Source organism: Anomalospiza imberbis, chromosome 23, assembly GCF_031753505.1.
Source record: "Anomalospiza imberbis isolate Cuckoo-Finch-1a 21T00152 chromosome 23, ASM3175350v1, whole genome shotgun sequence".
Taxonomy (NCBI): domain Eukaryota; kingdom Metazoa; phylum Chordata; class Aves; order Passeriformes; family Viduidae; genus Anomalospiza; species Anomalospiza imberbis.
Genome location: NC_089703.1, coordinates 2,020,001 through 2,039,990, shown reverse-complemented (window position 1 = coordinate 2,039,990; position 19,990 = coordinate 2,020,001). Strand labels below are relative to the sequence as shown.

Below are 19,990 nucleotides of genomic sequence, written 5' to 3'. Positions count from 1 at the left end.
TACCTTTTTTCCCCCCTAAAATACACTGGAAATTTAAAAAAATACCCAAAACAAAAAAAACCCTTAACAAAGAAATTATATAAAACTCAGTCAACAAAGAAAAAATATTCAAAGTAAAATACAGAAAAACAAAATAAAGGCGTAATATACCTCAAGCCACAATATCCACAATTCAAAGCAGTCCCGTGTCCTTTTATTGTCTCTTCATTCCAATATGCCTCATCACAAAAGCCTGGAAATTCACCTTGCTAAAAATTATTTCCTTCCTGGTATCCTCATGACTTAGGATTTTGTTGGGACTGACATTAAGTCCTGTGGATGAGGCTCTTATTTGGTTTTTGTTTTGTTTTTTTGTTTTTTACAGGTGGTGTTTGACCGCTTAAAAGGCATGGCCCTGGTTCTCTACAATGAGATTGAATATGCACAAGCAGCTGTAAAAGAGACCAAGGGGAGGAAAATCGGTGGGAATAAAATTAAGGTGTGCAGAATGACCTCCAAACCAAAGCAAAACAGGCAAAAAAAGAGGAACAAATTGTGTTTAGGCCTTCCCCCTTAAATGCTGGCAGTGCAGACTGCCAGGCTCAAGGAATACTTGGCGGGACACACATGTCCCACATATCAAAGGCTTAAATTATATTTTTCTGCTCGGCTTATCAAGATGTCAGGGGATCCTGAACTGTTACTTATAAAGCCTTTTCCAGTATTCTGCTGTTTGTTTCGCTGAACTTGTCTCTCTGAGCTCCTGAGTGTTGGTGTCCGTGTCACTGCCTCGTTTACCCCAATCCAAGGCAAACTTTTGTCTGTTTTTGTGTTAAAAAAGGGAAATCTGAAGGTGTGAGTTCCTCCAGGAAAACACATGGCTGCATCCAGCTGCCCCATGGTAATATCCAAGCTCTGGGGTACGGTAACCTCAACATGCAGTCATGGAATCATGGAATGGTTTGGGTTGAAATAAACCTTAAATATCATCTTGTCCTTCCTTGCAACAGATTTTGAACAATAATTGAAAACACTACTTTAAAAAACACACAGAAAGTACTTTTCTTCCTGGAGCAACATTTCCGGGGATATCTTGGATTTGGGTGAATGTGGTGATACCTGTTCTGACTGTCCCATCAGTCCCACTAACTGGGGACATGAGGTGTCAGCCAACCCTTTGAATTATCTTCCTCCTCTTCCTTTCTCCTCTCCTAAAGAGTGGGCAGAGATGTCAGGCATGGTCTCAGCAGCTTCCCACCTCACCCAGGGCTGGGAGTTGGATATTCTCTAGTTTCTGAGTGTGGTGTTGGATATCAGTCACCTTCCCGTGCAGGAAAGCGTGTGGTCCCTTAAAAGTTTCGCAATTTGTGTGGATCTTGTTGCTTAATGACTTTGTAATAAGCAACACCCCGATGTGGGACTGTGTTCCATTGCTGTGCTTACACACAGGACTGAGCTGATTTAAAAAATAACATGAACTAGAATGTTAAAAATATTCCATTGTGTGGCATACACATAATGAAATCTGTTCTAATCCTTCATTTTTTTCACTGTGCCATTCGCTTCTAAGTACTAGAAAACACCAGTTCTTGGAGCAGCTGGAACAGGGAGCTGCAGTTCAGGAGGCTTGGTTCTTTCCCTGCTCTATAACCCCAGGCAAACACCGTGGAGTCCAGAATGGATTCGTAATCCTGGCCCTCTGTAGCAAAGCCCTGAGATAAAAGGGACTTTGGAACTGTCCTGGCATTAAAAACATCAATACCACAATAATAATGTGTATTTTTCCTGCTGCCCAACAGCAGCCTGTTGGATGGGATGGCAGCTACAACAACACAGTAAGGAGGTAGTTACACAGCTCCACTGAGAAGCATCTTTATTCCTGGGGATGTGCAGGGCCAGGATTGGGAAGCATTTGACATTTTTTTGTTAAATTTTACCCCTATTTTCGGTTCTGCTCCCACCTTCAGCACACAGGGAAATGTTAGCAGAGTGAGATGTTTCTGTGACTGAATGTGACTTCCTCTTCTTTTTCAGGTGGACTTTGCAAATCGGGAGAGTCAGTTGGCATTTTATCATTCCATGGAGAAAACGGGTCAAGATATCAGAGACTTCTATGAAATGCTGGCGGAAAGAAGGCATGTATCAATATTTTTATTCCGTTTTTTGTTTTCCAGCATCACGTTACACAGTTCTTTTACAATCATTGTCCTCCTCATCATACAATCAAACTTTCTTCAGGCCATAATTCTTAAACAGGTTTTTTCCTCTCAACTTCATCCTTATTTTTTAAGTTTCATTAAAAACACCTCTGCATTTTAATTTTTTTTTAACCTCTTCACTATTTTTTAAATTAAATTTAGGTGAGCAAACTTAAGCTGTGCAGATCAGAGCAGGCAGGCTCTCACACATCTGAGGCGTAGCCAGTTAGTGGAATTCCTGCTGAGGTGGAGGTTTCAGTTGTCTGCGTGATCCATATTTAAGTATCCTGTTTCTCTGGTGGGTCACCAGGACACAGTTGGGAGTCATTCATCATGTCTTAGGAATGCAAAGAGCAGCTTATCTGTAACAGAGAAATGTGTGTGTTGGTGGGTGTACATAAAGTCTGATAAACTGCTGCTCAGCCCTTGAGCAGAGAGTAAAATCTGATCTTCCACCTCCCTCTTTCCAACAGTTTTTTTTGTAACTTGATATAATAATACATTTTGAGTAAGGATGCATTTTTATTTTGAATGAAGCTGTGTCCCGTGTGGCTGCCCCTTGCCAGCAGCTGGCACCACATGCTCCACAGCCACTTGTTTATCCCTGAAGACCTGGCACAGAAACGCTCCACATTTTGGGCTTTTTTACCTTCACTGACTGAAAAAACACGTGTGTTTTATTCCCTCCAGAGCCTGGCTCATGGTTAGGGCTCTGCCTGACCAGGAGTCAGCGCAGCATGATGCTGGGTGTACCTGGGAGCTGGATATACCCAACAGATTCCTGCAGCAAAATAGATTGGTCTGACACAGTGCAAAATGAGCAGATTTAAAAGCAAGCAGGGTTTGGACATTGGTGACCAATGGAAATACAAGTGTGCCTTCCCCAGGCCTTGCCAGATGTTGTGATGTGCCAGCAATAAGCATTTCCTCAGAACTGGGCTGGATTCAGGCAAGAGAAGGGCATTTTTGGGCGTTCTTTAGCACACAGGACTCAGGTGGGTTTGTCTTTGCCATGGAATAATCCTGAGCAGGACCCTGATTTCTGGTGTTTGGGCACACGTTAGTCTGGTTTTTCCTTCTCTGTCACTCTGCTCACACAGTCATTAGGAGATCCATAGGGATAATGGATCATGGAGCAGTGGAGCAAGCTCTGCAGTGACTCCTGTAATTCTGCAGCTTCTGGTGCCCCTCCAAGCTCCTCCTTGCAGAGGTGCTGAGATCTGCACAAACCACCTTCTCTTGAGGTTGTAGTAGGAGCCAGTCTAAATAGGACCCAAGGGGGAAAAAACATGAAAAAACAAACAAAATCCCTGATAAATATTTTTAACTTCACAGCTGCTTTACACAACATCCCATTTCACTTGCAGGATGAGGTTTTCGTCTTCCGTGTTTCGTCCCTTTTCAATTTTTTACTTTTCTTAAAAGGTGGAAGTTGCAAGTTGCCAGCTTTTAACATAAAACATAGATTGTGAAGCCAGATAAACCTATGAGGAATCCCAGAATCATTTAGGTTGGAAAAGACCTCCAAGGTCTTCGAGTCCAACCTCAATCCCCTCCCCTCCTTGTTCCCAGCCCAGAGCACTGAGTGCCACATCCAGGTCTTCCTTGGACGCCTCCAGGGATGGGGACTCCAAACTTCCCTGGACAGCCCTTTCCATTTCCTGACCACCCTCTCCATGCAGAAATTCCTCCTGATGTCCACCCTGAGCCTCCCCTGGCACAGCTTGAAGCCATCTCTTCTTGTCCTGTCCATGTTCCCTGGGAGCAGAGCTCAACCCCACCTTAGTACCAAGTGTGCAAAACACTCTGTAATGGTGAGGAATTGGAACCCCAGCTTTATTCCACCTCCCTGCCATGTTCAGTCTTACAAATGACTTGTTTTTACTGCTTGGAGGTATTGAAATAACAACATTAATTGCTTGACTTGCTTTGCTGAATGAATTCACCTGATCTTATAAACAGCCTGATACTTGTTGACTTGGTTGTACTGTAAACGGGCAAAGCCAGCAAGTCACATGCAGTGAAAGAGCTAATTTGGGAATTAAAAGATCACTTGCAGGCCTCAGGATTTTTAAAGAAATCTTACCATCACTTTGCTGCTTAGTAATGGAGAGATTCCATGCCTGAACTTTGATTTGACTCATGTTTTCAGAGTCAAACGAAGGCCTCAGGTTCTGGATAAGGGGGTGGCTTCACCCTGCCAGCCTTGTGTGGGTGCACAGGTGCTGTGTTGGTTTTTCCTTCATTTCATGCAAGGTTTGAATTTGACAAAAACAAAGGAGTGAGGGTGGTGAAATACTTGGAAGAGCTGTTATGACATTACCCATGGTATTTGATAAGTTAACAAAAGTATTTCGTCCACTGCACACAGGTGCCTTGCCAAACCTCTGTGTGCAGCTGCCTTGATGCACGTAGGAAAAAAGATCAGGAAATGGTTTCTTTACATAAGAAAAAGCTATGGTAACAGAGTACATTGGTTGAGAAGGAGAACTAGAATCTGTTTATTCTTATGTTTAGCAGAGACGAGCGAAGAGGATCCTACGAATACGCCCCTGACCGTACTTACTACGAGACCGTTCGGACCCCAGGGACGTATCCCGAAGATCCTCGGCGGGAATACCCAGCTCGGGGCAGAGAATTCTATGCCGAGTGGGATCCCTACCAAGGAGACTACTACGACCCACGATACTACGATGACCCTCGCGAATACCGGGATTACCGGGGAGATCCGTACGAGCAGGACATCAGGGAGTACAGCTACAGGCAACGGGAGAGGGAGAGGGAGAGGGAACGGTTCGAATCCGATCGGGACAGAGACCACGAGCGGAGACCGATTGAGCGGAGCCAGAGCCCGACGCACTCCCGGCGCCCGCAGAGCCCCGGAGCGTCCCCCTCACAGTCGGAACGGCTGCAGAGCGACTCGGAGAGGAGGATTTACAGCAGGTCCTCAGATCGCAGCGGCAGCTGCAGCTCCCTGTCTCCTCCACGATATGACAAGCTGGACAAAGCCCGCGTGGAACGATACGCAAAAAACGAGAAAGTGGAGAAAGAGCGTGTTTTCGAGCAGGAGAGGGTGGACAAGGAGAAGCGCTTGGTGAGGAAGGAAAAGCTGGAAAAAATAGAAAAGGAGAAAACAGATAAGCAGAAACGAAAAGCAAAAATCCATTCGCCCAGCTCTCAGTCCTCGGAAACGGATCAGGAGAATGAGAGAGAGCCCAGCCCAGAAAAACTGAAGGGCAACAGTAAACAAAGCAAAGAGAGGGGTGACAAAGAAGGGACAGCAAAGAACCGCCTGGAACTGATGCCCTGTGTTGTGCTGACGCGTGTGAAGGAAAAGGAGGGGAAAGTGATCGATCAGCCTGCACTGGAGAAACTGAGGGCAAAGCTGGATAACGACACTCTGAAATCCCCACTGCTTGAACAGAAAACCCAGACATCCCAGGCTGAGCAAGCCAAGTCTGAGCAGTCTAAACTAGAACCTGTCAGAACCAAGGTACAGAAGGAGAAAGCCCTTGCCAGTCACATCGAAGTGGTGGACAAGGAGGGAAAAATGAAACCCAAAAAGCACTTGAAGACAGAGCAAACTTCCGAGGGGGCCAACGCAGTGGATTTAGACAAGTTGGAGGCTCGTAAAAGGCGTTTTGCCGATGCGAATCCAAAACCCGACAGGCAAAAACTGGATGTAAAACGGAGCAGTCAAGATGAGGAGGATGCACGCATGGTTTTGAAAAAGCAGCTTGATGCAACGGCATCATCTAGAGAAGCACCAGTGTTAAGGGAAGGAGAACTGGAGAGAAAACCCCTGAGGAAAGAGATGCTTAAAAGGGAATCTAAAAAACTCAAACTGGAAAGACTTATTCCTGTTACTAGTCCCAAAGAAATTCAGGACACTCTTAATGTTGGTGGGATTGGCATGCGTCCCACCCTGGATCTGCAGGCGAGGCTCATGGAGGCACCTGAGGAACCTGTCGAAGTTCAGGAACTCCCTCCTAAAAAACTGAACCCAGGAAAACCCCAGCATAAACAGGTACAGCTGCTGGATGATCAGGGAACAGAGAGAGAGGACACAAGGAAGAACTACACCGGCCTTCCTGAAGAAACACCAGACCATAAACTTGGCCAAGAGAAACCTCAGTCAGCTGACACAGAGGAGAAAATCAGCATCGACATTGACCACACGCAGAGCTACCGAAAACAGATGGAGCAAAGTCGCAGGTTGAAACAGCAGCTGGAAATGGAGATAGCGAAGTCGGAGAAGTTCGGCAGTCCAAAGAAAGATGTGGATGAATATGAAAAGCGGAGTCTGGTTCACGAGGTGGGAAAGCCTCCACAAGACGTCACCGATGACTCTCCACCAAGTAAAAGGAAAAAGACTGACCAGTTTGACTTCGAAATTAGCACTAAGAGAGAAAGGAACTACAGAAGTTCTCGTCAGGTGAGTGAGGACTCCGAAAGAATGTCCTGTTCCCCAAGCATCAGGCACTTCCCGTTCCATGAGGATGATGACACGCTCGATTCTCCAAGGTTAATGCCATTGAAGGAAACCAAAGAGTCACCTAAAATAGAAGAAAAGAGTCTTTCATACTCCAACATGACTGTGAGGGAGGACTCGCTGAAATTCAATCCTTATGATTCCAGCAGAAGGGAGCAGATGGCAGAAATGGCTAAAATAAAACTCTCTGTGCTGAGTTCTGAGGAAGACTCGAGTAGGTGGGAAACCCAAGTGAAACAAGAGCCTGGGAGAGTCGATATCAGCTTTCCAAGCAGCATTGTGAAAAGAGACAGTATACGGAAACGGTCTGTCCGAGACCTGGAACCTGGGGAGGTGCCTTCGGATTCGGATGACGATGGCGAAAACAAACCCCATTCCCCAAAAGCCTCGTCCTTGTTAGAGAGTTCCCGGTTGTCTTTTTTATTAAGGGACAGAGAAGAGAAGTTCCGTGAAAGAGAGGAAAGACTCCAGTCCAGTTCCTTAGAAAGAAACAAATTCTACTCTTTTGCATTGGACAAGACAATCACACCTGACACAAAGGCCTTGCTTGAAAGGGCTAAATCCCTCTCTTCCTCCAGAGAGGAAAACTGGTCCTTTCTAGACTGGGATTCAAGATTTGCTAGTTTCAGAAACAATAAAGACAAAGAGAAGGTTGACTCGGCTCCAAGACCTATTCCATCCTGGTATATGAAAAAGAAAAAAATCAGAACCGATTCCGAAGGTGGAAAACTGGATGATAAGAAAGAGGATCATAAAGAGGAGGAACAAGAGCGGCAGGAACTGTTTGCTTCTCGGTTTTTGCACAGTTCAATCTTTGAACAGGACTCCAAACGCCTGCAGCATTTAGAGAGGAAGGATGATGATCTGGACTTCATCTCTGGAAGGCTGTATGGGAGACAGTCCTCCTCTGATGGGACGAACAGTACAGCTGATTTGGTGCAAGAGCCAGTGGTTCTCTTCCACAGTAGGTTTGTTGAGCTGACACGAATGCAGCAGAAAGAAAAGGAGAAAGATCAGAAACCAAAAGAAGTGGAGAAACAGGAAGATAAAGAAAACCGGCCAAAAACACCAGAAATGGTTCCTGATAGTAAAGAAACCGAACATAAACCTTCCTCAGTTGTTGGTCCTTCAGTCACCGTCCTCCCACAGGAGCCAACTCCCATCGCTCCCGAGAAAATAGTGAGCGAAAAGGTCCTGGCAGAACCAGCTTCTGTCAAAGAAGAGAAACCTTCTGAACCTGCTGCTGCAGCAGAGGAACAAAAACCTTTTCCTGACCTTGCTGCTCCTGTCAAAATGGAACCTCCTGAGCAAACGGAACCTCCGCCAGTTGTAGAAGCGAGTAAAGAAATTGTTGCTACAACCCTGGCGCCAGAGGAAGATGCTGTGGCAACAGAGCATCCTTCGTACTTGGATACCAAACCTCCCACTCCTGGGGCCTCGTTTTCCGATGCAGACATCAGCGTAGATCCAGAACCTGAGGCTGCCCAGCTGCTTCCACCTCCACCCAAGCTAGTTCAGAAGTCAGATGAGGCTGCAGAACCTAAAGAGGAAAATCCTCCACCCTCTGCCAACAGTGATGTTGGTGTGAGTCAAAAGGTGGAGGCGGCTGCTGAGGTCCTGCCGCCCGTTTCCGACAATGATATGGAAGTGGAACCTACGGTTGTTGTAAAAGATAAAAAGTCCTACAAAAGTAAACGGTCTAAGACTCCCGTGCAGTCGGCCGCAGCTAATGTCACAGAAAAGCCCGTCACGAGGAAGAGCGAAAGAATTGACCGTGAGAAACTGAAACGGTCGAGCTCTCCTCGCGGGGAGACCCAGAAGCTTTCTGAAGTGAAAGTGGAGGCAGAAAAGGTTTCTAGGAATGCTGCTAAATCCCCGAGTTCTGCTGCAGAGCCGGAAAACGTGGAGCTGAGCTTGCCGGTAGGCCGGACCAGGCGCAGAAACGTGAGGTCAGTCTATGCTACCACAGGGGACAACGAAGGCCCATCTCCGGTGAAGGACTCCATGGAGGTCACTAGATCCACCAGGAAGAGAGTGGAAAAGGAGCCACAGGAAACAGTGACAACTGTTCCCACAACCCCGAGGAGGGGAAGGCCTCCTAAAACCCGCCGTAAACCAGAGGAGGACATCTCTCCAATAAAGACCGAACCGGTACAACAAGAGGCGGAGGAGGCTGAAACTAAAGATACTGTGGAAGCTCCTAAACCTGCAGAGGGTTGGAGGTCTCCTAGATCCCAGAAGCTCACACACACTCACTCATCAGCTGCTGCCAGCCAACAGGGGAAGAAAGGGAAGAATGAACCGAAAGCCGATACCACGGCTGAATCCGAAGATGCTGCTGAAAGAAGCGGTCAGGAATCAAGCATCAGTGACAACAACAATAAAACAAAAGCTACTGAAAAAGAGCCAGCAGCAAGTGAGCAGAAACGTGATCGGAAGGAACTGGATGTGGAGAAAAATCAGCTAGAAATCCCCACAGCTGAGATCACTGAGAAGAAGCCGGTGCCAGAAAAGGTTACGAAATCCAAAAGGGGAAGGTACAAAAATACCAAAACTGTTGTTGATAAGGCATCCGTGTGTCTCAAAAATGTAGAAATACGCCTCAACGTCGATGAAGTCAAGGGTGCCTTGCGGCCCACCGAAGAGGAGGCAGAGCCAGTGGCAGTGTCACCACCCAAGATGAAGAGCCCTCCAAAAGAGGACATCCTGCCACCCCACTTCTCTAAGAATGAGGTAGAAGATTCATTCCCAGAAATGGAAAAGGAGGTGACACGGGAGCCCAAGCAGTCACCTGAGGCTGCCCAGTTAGCAAAGCAGATTGAGCTCGAGCAGGCAGTGGAGAATATTGCAAAACTCACTGAAACTCCTCCGACAATTGCTGCCTACAAAGAGCCAACGACAGATGTGCCTGAAGTCCGTCAGGAGGAGGAGGCAGATAAACCCGCACACCAGGCCAGTGAAACGGAGCTGGCAGCAGCCATCGGCTCCATCATCAATGACATTTCTGGGGAGACAGAAAACTTCCCTGCACCGCCGACATATCCTGCTGAATCTGAGGCTGAAATCCCCACAGAGCCCTTGGTGTTGCAGTCCCCTCAGGAGGAGATGGAGCCTGAGACAGATCAGGCAGTGAACAATATCCTAGAAACCGAGGCTGCCGTCGAGCCTGTGGTGCAGCCGGTGCCTGGCTCTGTCCCGTCAGCGTTGGAGACTGAGAGCAAGGAGTCTGAAGTCAGCTTCAGTGAATCTTCCAACTCTGCACAGGAGGCCGAGACCTTGCAGGAGGCTGAAGTTGCTCGTAAGGAAAAGGGCCGTCAGAAAACCACGCGGCAGAGACGCAAGAAGAGCACAAGCAGGAAGGGCGACGCCACCGAAGTCAACACCTTTGAGCCGGAGAGGGTGCAGAGCAAATCGCCCCCCGCCAACGAAGTAAAGACAAAACCTGAAGAAGCCTCCAAGGAGGAAAAGCAAATCAAACCCACAGCATCCATGGAGCCAAGTGCTTCTGATGTCACCAAGGCTGTGGCTGCTGACGTTGTGGCTGCACATGAGGCTGTCCCTGAGAGCAGTGCCTCTCCAAAGCTGCCTGCTCCGGCTCCTCTGGACCTGGGTGCCCCGCCGGTCCCCCTCGATGAGGGGAGTCAGAGCGGATTCAAGATCCGGTCGCCCCTGGAGAACGCTGCCATTACGCCACCGAGTGCCCCAAACGCAGCCCTTCCTGCTGTCCCTGCAGCGGCGGCCAAGCTGCCCACCCCAGTGCCCACTGCCATCGTCCCCCTTCACTCCAGTGCTGCCAAGGTGCCGGAGTGGATGGTCAGGCACGAGGAGCCCCGTGCCCGTTCCACACCCCCACCCGCTCTCCCACCGGACACAAAGGCGTCGGATATCGACACAAACTCCAGCACTTTGAGGAAGATACTCATGGAGCCCAAATATGTCTCATCGACGAGCATAACCTCCACACACGTGACGACAACGCACACGGAGCCGGTGAGCGCGCCGTGCCTGGAGGAGGCACCTCTCCACCCTGCCGTGGAGGCCATCAAGCCGGTTTCCGAGGAGAAGCCAGCTGTTCCTGTCACCAACACCCTGGAGCCACCGGTGGCCGAAGCGCCAGTGTTCAGTGAGAAGGAAAAGGTCAACACTGTGATTGCTCCCAAAGCCACTTCTGTCATCAGCAGGATGCCCCACAGCGTGGATCTGGAGGAGGCTCCGAGGATCACTTTGGTGAAACAAGCTCCCCAAACCCAGACCTGCCTCGTCAATGCTCCCTCGCCGAAATTTAAGCAGAGGACAAGTACAAATGATAACAGCAGGTTTCATCCAGGATCGATGTCTATTATCGAGGAGAGGCCTGTGGAGACTGGGTCCAGTCCAGGGCTGCGGGTAAACACCTCGGAGGGTGTGGTGCTCCTGAGTTACTCAGGGCAGAAGACAGAAGGCCCTCAGCGAATCAGTGCCAAGATCAGCCAGATTCCCCCAGCCAGCGCTGTGGACATCGAGTTCCAGCAGTCTGTATCCAAGTCTCAGATTAAACAGGAGCCTATCACGCCATCCCAGACGGCACCGAAAGGCTCCCAGACCTCGACGGGCTACGGAACCGTTTCCACCCATTCCTCATTGGTACTTGGAACACAGCCCTACAACACCTCGCCCGTCATCTCCTCCATCAAACAGGAGCGCACCGCGCTGGACAAGCCCGACTCGTCCCACCTCGCTGTCCAGACCCCGGCGTCGCAGCCCGGCAAGGTCCTGACGCAGTCCGTGAACACTCCACCTGTGCTGGTCCATAACCAGATGGTCGTGAACAAAAAACTGTCTGACCCAGCTTCTCTGAAAGTGGAGACAAAGACTCTGCAACCCTCCAGCCTGAGTCCTGGGGTTAGTCCTCACCACCCTTCCCTCTCTGGGAAGATGCACTCGGAAGCGAACCACGTCAGCTCGGGCCCCAGCACCCCGACCGACCGGGCCATCTCCCACCTGGGGGTCACCAAACAGGAGCCGCACTCGCCGCGTACCAGCGGGCATTCGCCGTCGCCGTTCCCCCGGGCCTGTCATCCCGGCAGTACCTCGTCTCCGGCTTTGTCCAGCAGCACCCCAGTCATGCTGGCGCCAGGAATTCCCGTTCCTCAGTACATATCCAGCATGCATCCCGAGCAATCTGTTATCATGCCCCCCCACAGCGTAACACAGACTGTGTCCCTGGGCCATCTATCCCAAGGTGAGGTGAGGATGAACACCCCTCCTCTCTCTGCTATTCCCTACAGCATCCGCCCGGAAGCGCTCCACTCCCCCCGAGCTGCTCTGCAACCCCAGATGGAGATGAAACCCCAGCGATCCAGCACGCCCCAGCCAGCGCCCATCCGAGACATCGTCATGCCCCCGCTGTCCTCCCAGCATCCCCCCGAGGAGGAGCTGCACTTCCACCACACCGCGGTGTGCCGCGGGCCAGCCCCGGTGCAGTCCGACGTGCTGGTGATGCAGCCCGACTACCGCATGCACCCCAGCAGCCTGCGGCTGGAGCAGTACAACGTCCCGCGGGACGTCAGGATGATCATGCACCCGCACATGGCCGCCGTGGGCGAGCACCACTCGGAAACGCGACAATCCCGCACGCCCGAAGGGGCCGTCAAAACTCCCCCGGTCAGTAAGACCCCGCAGCCCGGGAAAGAGACTCCCAAATCCTCGGAAGGCAAGATGGCTCACTCTCCTCACAGCGAGCCGCGGCTGCTCAGTGTGCCCTCGGGCAGCCAGCTGCCCGGGCTGCCCCTGACGCAGCCCGTGGTGGTCCCACACGGGGTGCAGATCATGCATCCCGCCGGGAGCTCCTTCCACGATTACCGCTCCGTGTACGGCGACATGAGGAATTACCACACGGCACAGCTTGGGCATCCGCAGTTCCCGGGCGCCTCGCCCATCGGGCTGCCCTCCCGGAGCATGACCCCGTCCCAGGTGAGAAGGAAAACCCTTTACCTGTCTCCCTGGAATCTGGAGGGGTTTGAGCTGTTTCTTACGGAAAATGGGGTTCAAATGTTACTTAGAGGAATCCAAAACAACCCATTTCTTGAACCCCTCTGAAGCTCCACCCAGGAGGGGGGAAGTTGCCCACAGGTTTCTGTATGTGGTGTCGGGGAGAATTGTCATTACCAAGGTGGTGCGTGGTTCAGGCATCCTTGGATGGATGGTGTGGCTAAAGATGGGCTTGGGGTAGGATTCACGGAGTGGGGTTTCAGCTCAGATGGGCTTGGAAATGGGAGACTGTCACAGGTGCTGCCGCAGCAGGGCTGCTGCTGTGACACGGATGTCTCCACCAGGAATCTCATGGCGTCCTGGTAGCCTTATAATGCACCCTCGGCCCAAACATCTTTCCTTTCCCCCCTGCCTGCTTCCCAGGGTCTGCCGGAGGGCGAGCACTCGCACCCCAGCCAGCCAGTCCGCAGCAAGACCCCTCAGATCCCGCAGGATCCCAAGGGCCCGTCGGCAGCGGGGCCGGAGCAGAGTCACCACGCCCCTGTGAACAGGCACACGGCACAGATGGACCCCCACGTCCACCTGCAGAGGGCACAAGGGGACACGAGCCAGACCTCCTACCCCTCGCCCGTCGCCATCTCCATGAAGCAGGAGCTTCCATCGCCGCACCAGCCGCAGGCAGTCCCCAAGCAATCCATGTTCATCCCCACGACCTCGGGGCCGCCCCTCAGCCGCCCGGAGCCCCAGTCCACGCTCAAGCAGGAGCCATCCCCTCACCCTGTGTCCCAGAGACCTGTGGACATGGTCCAGCTGCTGACAGTGAGTGTCATGCTCCTGATCCGGCGGGAAATTACCTGGTTCTGTCTCAGCCATAGCACCAAATCTGACCTTTCTTGCATCAGAAACTTCAGATGCAGGAAAGGCATTGTTTGGGTTTTGGGTTGTTTTGTCCCTGATGGATTTTAGCCATGTTTAGTGTTCCAAGTCAGTTTTGCAAGTCAGCATTTTCCTGGAAAGTGTTTCCTCATAGGCAGGGGAGAGTGTTGGTGTATTATTCATTTAAATAAAAAGGAAAAAAAAAACTCTCAAGTGTAGAAAATGAGGAAGAGGAGGGAGGCAGGAGGGAGGAACAGATGCCATCAAGGAGCTGAGAGTTTTGTTCAGCACCAAATGTTTCCCATATAACCTCGAGCAGTTGTTTTTCGGTTTGTCCATTTGTAAAAGGGAACACGGCGTTCAGAAACAGCCTTGTGCTGGGTGGGCGGCCGAGGGGTTGGGATGATGGGATCCACCCAGCTGGAAGGAAAAGGACTGAATTCCTGATTTAGCAGGATGTAACCCAAGGCTGGCCTGCAGAGGGTTGATCTGGTGCTACATCTCTGCTGAGCCTTTAAACCTCCGATGGAAGCAGCGGTGGCAGCCGCACAGCTCAGCATTTCAGATCCCACTCTCCTTGCTTTGCCCGTAATACTCTCTCCCTCTCTCCCCAGAAATACCCCATTGTCTGGCAGGGTCTGCTGGCTCTCAAGAACGACACGGCGGCCGTGCAGCTGCACTTCGTGTCCGGGAACAACGTCCTGGCGCACCGGTCGCTGCCGGCGCCCGAGGGAGGGCCCCCCCTGCGCATCGCGCAGCGCATGCGGCTCGAGGCCTCCCAGCTCGAGGGCGTCGCGCGCAGAATGATGGTGAGGGCCCGGGCTGGGGCAGGGAGGGAGTTTGGGAATCTCGGAGCCGGAGTTTGGGTATCTCAGGCTCGCCATCTGCGGGGCTGGAAACCATCAGGGCTCCCCAAAACCTGGGCTTCTGTCGCGTGGGCTCCTCAGGGAATGGGCAGGGCCCCAAGGCTGCCAGAGCCCAAGGAGTTTTTGGACACCGCTCTCAGGGATGCACAGGGAAGGATTGTTGGGATCCTGTACGTGGCCTGGAGTTAGACTTGATCCCCCTGGAGTCCTTCCAGTCCAGGAGATCCCTATGGTTCTGTTTTGGGATCCTGCTATTAGCACTGATTCCTCCAACCCAGGGAGTGTAACACATTGCAGGTGATGAATAATAGCTCTTACACTGCACTTACGGAAAAGGCAGTGAGAGCTGGGAAACTTCTAAGTCACCCTGAGCCCGGGGACAAACTCCTGCTGGCTTCAGTGTGCCTGAGTAGGATAGGGAGTTCAGGTGGCCATGAAAATCCATTTTTAGTCTTTTCCACCACAGCTGAGCTCTCAGCAAGTATTGGAATCACAGAATCCCAGACTGGTTTGGGTTGGAGGGGCCTTAAAGCCCATCCCACCCCCTGCCATGGGCAGGGACACCTTCCACTATCCCTGGTTGCTACAGGCCCTGTCCAGCCTGGCCCTGGCCTTGGACACTTCTGGGGATGGGGCAGCCACAGCTTCTCTGGGGTACAAATTGTAACATCACTGAGTTTAAAGTGAGAATTGTCCCCCATGGATAGCTGGAAAACACCCCCCCACCAGCATTTCCCTGAGCGTGTCCTTCCCTTGCAGGTGGAGAGCGATTACTGCCTGCTGCTGGCCCTGCCCTGCGGCCGGGACCAGGAGGACGTGGTCAGTCAGACGGAGTCGCTCAAGGCCGCCTTCATCAGTTACCTGCAGGCCAAGCAGGCTGCAGGCATCATCAACGTCCCCAACCCCGGCTCCAACCAGGTACGGGCACGGCACCCCTGCAGAGCCACAGGGACACCAAACCAGTCCCAAAGGCATGGGCACAGAACCCCTGCAGTGCCACAGGGACACCAAACCAGTCCCAAAGGCATGGGCACAGAACCCCTGCAGAGCCACAGGGACACCAAACCAGTCCCAAAGGCACAGCCATGGCACCCCTGCAGTGCCACAGGGACACCAAACCAGTCCCAAAGGCACAGCCATGGCACCCCTGCAGAGCCACAGGGACACCAAACCAGTCCCAAAGGCATGGGCACAGAACCCCTGCAGAGCCACAGGGACACCAAACCAGTCCCAAAGGCACAGGCAGCTCGGGCTTCTGTGGGAGCTGCCTGGGGTTATTGGTCAAACAACCCCCACATTTCCATCACCCATCCAACACATGGATGGAATCCATAAATTATTGATGGGATCCATAAATTATTGATGGGATCCATAAATTATTGATGGGATCTATGAAAGTGACCCCAAAGCCAAAAGAACCCCAAATGTGTGTTTGGTGTGTTCCCAGTTCATCATCTTGGGCTGAGAAGCACTTCCCAGCTCTTTATCTCTGAAGTAGAGTCCTGGTTTCTTCCCCATATCCCGATTTTTCCAGGACAGCTGGTGTTTTCTTGCAGAATGCATTTGGTGCCGTGGAGGGTTTATTCCAGGTGTGTTGCTGCACTGATTGCAGTTTAACCTGTGTGCAATTTAATTCTGGGTGTAAAGAGCCCAGAATGAGCCCAGCGCTCGGAGCAACCGCTGAAATGATAATTAATGGGAATTTTTCTGCCTTTCCCAGCAAAATCAGCGTGTGGTGTGGAAAACTCCTCACCTGGGAAACAAAACCCACGGCTTCTTTCTTACCCAAGATTTAGGATCCTTTAACATCGCCGAAATGTCCCCTTTTTAAACCTCTGTGGGCGTGGGTTGTCTCTGATCCGTGGTTTTTCCCTCCCTGCAGCCTGCCTACGTTCTGCAGATCTTCCCACCCTGCGAGTTCTCGGAAAGCCACCTGTCCCGCCTGGCCCCAGACCTCCTCGCCAGCATCTCCAACATCTCTCCTCACCTGATGATTGTCATCGCGTCGGTATGAGCTGTTTACCAGTTACTGACTTTTTATTATTTTAATTTTATTTTTTTTAATTTTTCCAAGGCCCTGCAGCAAAAAACAAACAACTACAACTACAACAACAACAACAAAAAAAAAAAAGCCCACAAAAAAACCACACAAAAAATTAATTTTAAAATAAAACTAATTCAAAAGAAGGAGAGAAGGTTATGAAACAAGAAATATGCTGCCAGAAACCAGCCTCCTGCCCGACCGGCCTCGATCAAACCTTGGATGTTTACATGTTGCTTTAGCTTATGGACAACTGATGCACTCAGCAGGTGGACTGGGCTTGGGTTCCCGTGCCTCCTTTTTGGGGAAAAAAAAACACACAAAAAAGAAAAAAAAAAAAAGGAAAAAAAAAAAAAAGAGAAAAGGATGGCTTATTTTTTTTAACAAAAAAAAAAGGAAAAAAATAAAAAAGAACCTGAACTGCCTTTGCACTAAATTAGTGACTCGGACTTTGCACAGTTGGAGACGCTGTGACGTTCTGGATGTCTTGACACACATTGACCGCGCCGTGGACGTTCCGCAGGGACTCTGCTGAGATTTGTGGGTCAAGGAGCATTTCACAGTCATTTTTTATTTTATTGGTTGTTTCGTTGGGTTTTTTGTTGGTTTTTTTTTTTCCTTCTTTTGGGGTTGTTTATTTTTGGGGGGGAGGGGGGTATTTTTTTCCGGATGTGAACCTTCCTCTTCCTCCACCTGCCCCTGCTGCAGCCGTCTTCTCTTCATCTGGGATGTACAGTTTACACTGAAAAACAAGAGAATACAAAACAAACAACAAAACAAAAGGGAGAGCTTTTTTCCTTCCTGGTGGGATATGCAGAACTCAGTGGGTGTGTGTATATATAAATATATATATAATATATATAAATATATATAATACTGACTTTAAAAAAAAAAAAATCAAATCCCCACAACATACTTTTTTTTTTAATCTGTGCCAAAAATGTGTTTTCAGAGAAAAAAAATCTTATTTTCATACTCAGACTTTGTATTGTCACTCATTTGTAAGTGCGCTTCATTTAAACATCCCCTCGTCTCATCAGCTGTGGAAGTGTTATACACTTGTACAAAGACTCTGCCCTGGCCCCCCTCGCCTCCCCTAACACTTAATTAATTTATGGAACTTGGTTTTTTTTTTTTTTTTGGTTTATTTTTGGTTTATTTTTTTTTTCTCAGCGCAGTTTTGTTTTGTGTGTCCATTGGATTACGAACTTTATTAAAAAATACAAAACACGTCGGCGCCCCGACCTCGTCCCTCGGCGTGGGGAGGGGGAGCGGGGAAGGGGAGCTTGGGCTGCCGGGGAGGGGTCACCCACCTCTCCTTCAAAAACAACCGGGGAAAAAAGTCATTTCATCCCACTAAATCCAATTTCTCTTGATTTTCCCCGCTGTCTCGTAAATACTTGTGAAAACTGAAATCACAGGGTTTGCCCCCACTTTTAATCTCACCACTCACCAACTCCTCACTGAAATCCCTGGATTACTGACATTCATCACGCGTGGAAATGCAAGAGCCAGAGTTGATGTTTTTCACTGCTTTTCCACCCAAATCCCTGCCAGGTGCAAGTGGGAAGCCTAATCAAGGCTGGTGTAAATGGGTTAAAATCAAGCAGATGTGGTAAAAAAAGGAGGTTTAGCACAGAATTTGGGGGGTGGCCTCCAAAAGCAGGGGAGACCCTCGCCCTGCACCCCCGGGCTGAGGGTGGGGGGGCAGAATGGAGCCTGTTTTGGGGTAAAACCAGGACAAAAAGGGGCTGCTGGTGCCCCAGGACGGAGGTGGGTGTTGGGAGCCTGGCCAGGGACACCCCACAGTGACCCCCAAGTCCCACTGGGGGGGTCAGGGTGGGGCCTTGGACTTCTCCCCCTTCCCCCCCCAGGGAGGGGGGATTGAGGCAGGACCGACGGACAGACCCCGGACACGCATGGGGCTTGGACAGACGGACACCAGGGCACAGGGAGAGGGCCCGACCCTGCTGGTTTCTGAGTGGTGCCTTTGAGGTAAAAAGGGGCATTTCTGGGCTGTGCTGCAAGGGCTGGGGGCACTGCCTGTGTGTCCGGCCAGGTGTGAACTGTCCGTGTGTCCAGCTGTCTGTGCAATGTCCGTCCACCCAGGCCCATCCCCTTCACCCACCCGTCCCATGGATCTGTCAGACGGACAGAACAGGGAGTGTCCGGCTGGACACACGGACACTGTACATCCAGCTGGACACACAGGCTTGGACCGACCGACGGATGAACAGATGGATGGACGTCCAGATGGACAAATTATTTCCTTCTGTACAGTTGGACATGCTCATGCCCAGCCAGACACCTTCCTCCTCCACCCATGGCCATAATTGCCCCAAAAATCCACTTTTCACCCCAAAACCCCCTCTCCAAAAAAACAGCGATTTCACACCCCACAGCCCCATGTCCGTCTGTCCGGGCCCATCCCCGTGTCCATCTCCAGCCCAGGCTCTGAGAATGGGGAAGGGTCCGGCCCGATCCCGACCCCAAACCCTTGGACGGTGGGGGATGGGGTGGGGGCGGGGCAGGGGCGTGAGGGGGGCGGGGCAGGGGTGTGAAATCGCTGGTTTTGGAGTGGGGGGTTTTGGGGCAGAAAGTGCATTTCTGGGGCATTTATGCTCATGGGTGGAGGAGGAAAGTGTCTGGCTGTCCAACTGAATGCACACTGTCCAGCTGGACGTACAGTGTCCATGTGTCCAACTGGATGTACAATGTCCATCTGTCCATCTGGACGTAGAATGTCCGATTGTCCAACTGGACGTACAATGTCCAATTGTCCATCTGGATGTACAATGTCCATCTGTCCGTCTGGACGTACAATGTCCAACTGTCCATCTGGATGTACAATGTCCAACTGTCCAACTGGACATACAATGTCCGATTGTCCAACTGGACATACAATGTCCATCTGGACATACAATGTCCGATTGTCCAACTGGATGTACAATGTCCAATTGTCCATCTGGATGTACAATGTCCATGTGTCCAACAGGATGTACAATGTCCAATTGTCCAACTGGATGTCCAATGTCCATCTGTCCGTCTGGACGTACAATGTCCGATTGTCCAACTGGATGTACAATGTCCAATTGTCCATCTGGATGTACAATGTCCATGTGTCCAATAGGATGTACAATGTCCAATTGTCCAACTGGACGTCCAATGTCCATCTGTCCGTCTGGACGTACAATGTCCAATTGTCCAACTGGATGTCCAATGTCCATCTGTCCACCTGGACACTCCCCTGTTCTTCTGTCCATCAGACAGATCCACTATCCCCATTCCCAGCTGAACGTGCTCCTGTCTGTCTCTCCAGCTGCATGTCCATCCATCCCCATGGCCATGAGTGTCCAGCTGTCCGTCCAGCTGTCCGTCCACCTGGACACTGTACGTACAGCCGGACACACAGACATTGTACGTCCAGATGGACACTGTACACACAGCTTGGCGGATGGACAGACACCTGCCCAGCCACACTTTCCTCCTCCACCCACGGGCATAAATGCCCCAGAAATGCACTTTCTGCCCCAAAACCCCCGCTCCAGAACCAGCGATTTCACACCCC

General features: G+C 50.8%; 1 protein-coding gene across 1 annotated transcript in view; it reads left to right on the top strand.

Moving 5' to 3' along the window:
* The window catches only part of SPEN (spen family transcriptional repressor), a 66,287-nt gene extending 48,886 nt beyond the window's left edge, over nucleotides 1-17,401 (top strand). The window contains exons 9-15 of the mRNA XM_068171852.1: nucleotides 365-478; nucleotides 2,014-2,114; nucleotides 4,695-12,621; nucleotides 13,063-13,458; nucleotides 14,130-14,324; nucleotides 15,141-15,299; nucleotides 16,264-17,401. Of these exons, the coding sequence (XP_068027953.1) occupies nucleotides 365-478; nucleotides 2,014-2,114; nucleotides 4,695-12,621; nucleotides 13,063-13,458; nucleotides 14,130-14,324; nucleotides 15,141-15,299; nucleotides 16,264-16,395 (9,024 nt within the window). The 3' untranslated portion in view covers nucleotides 16,396-17,401. The remainder of the gene's footprint in view (nucleotides 1-364; nucleotides 479-2,013; nucleotides 2,115-4,694; nucleotides 12,622-13,062; nucleotides 13,459-14,129; nucleotides 14,325-15,140; nucleotides 15,300-16,263) is intronic.
* The last annotated feature ends 2,589 nt before the right edge of the window (nucleotides 17,402-19,990 follow it).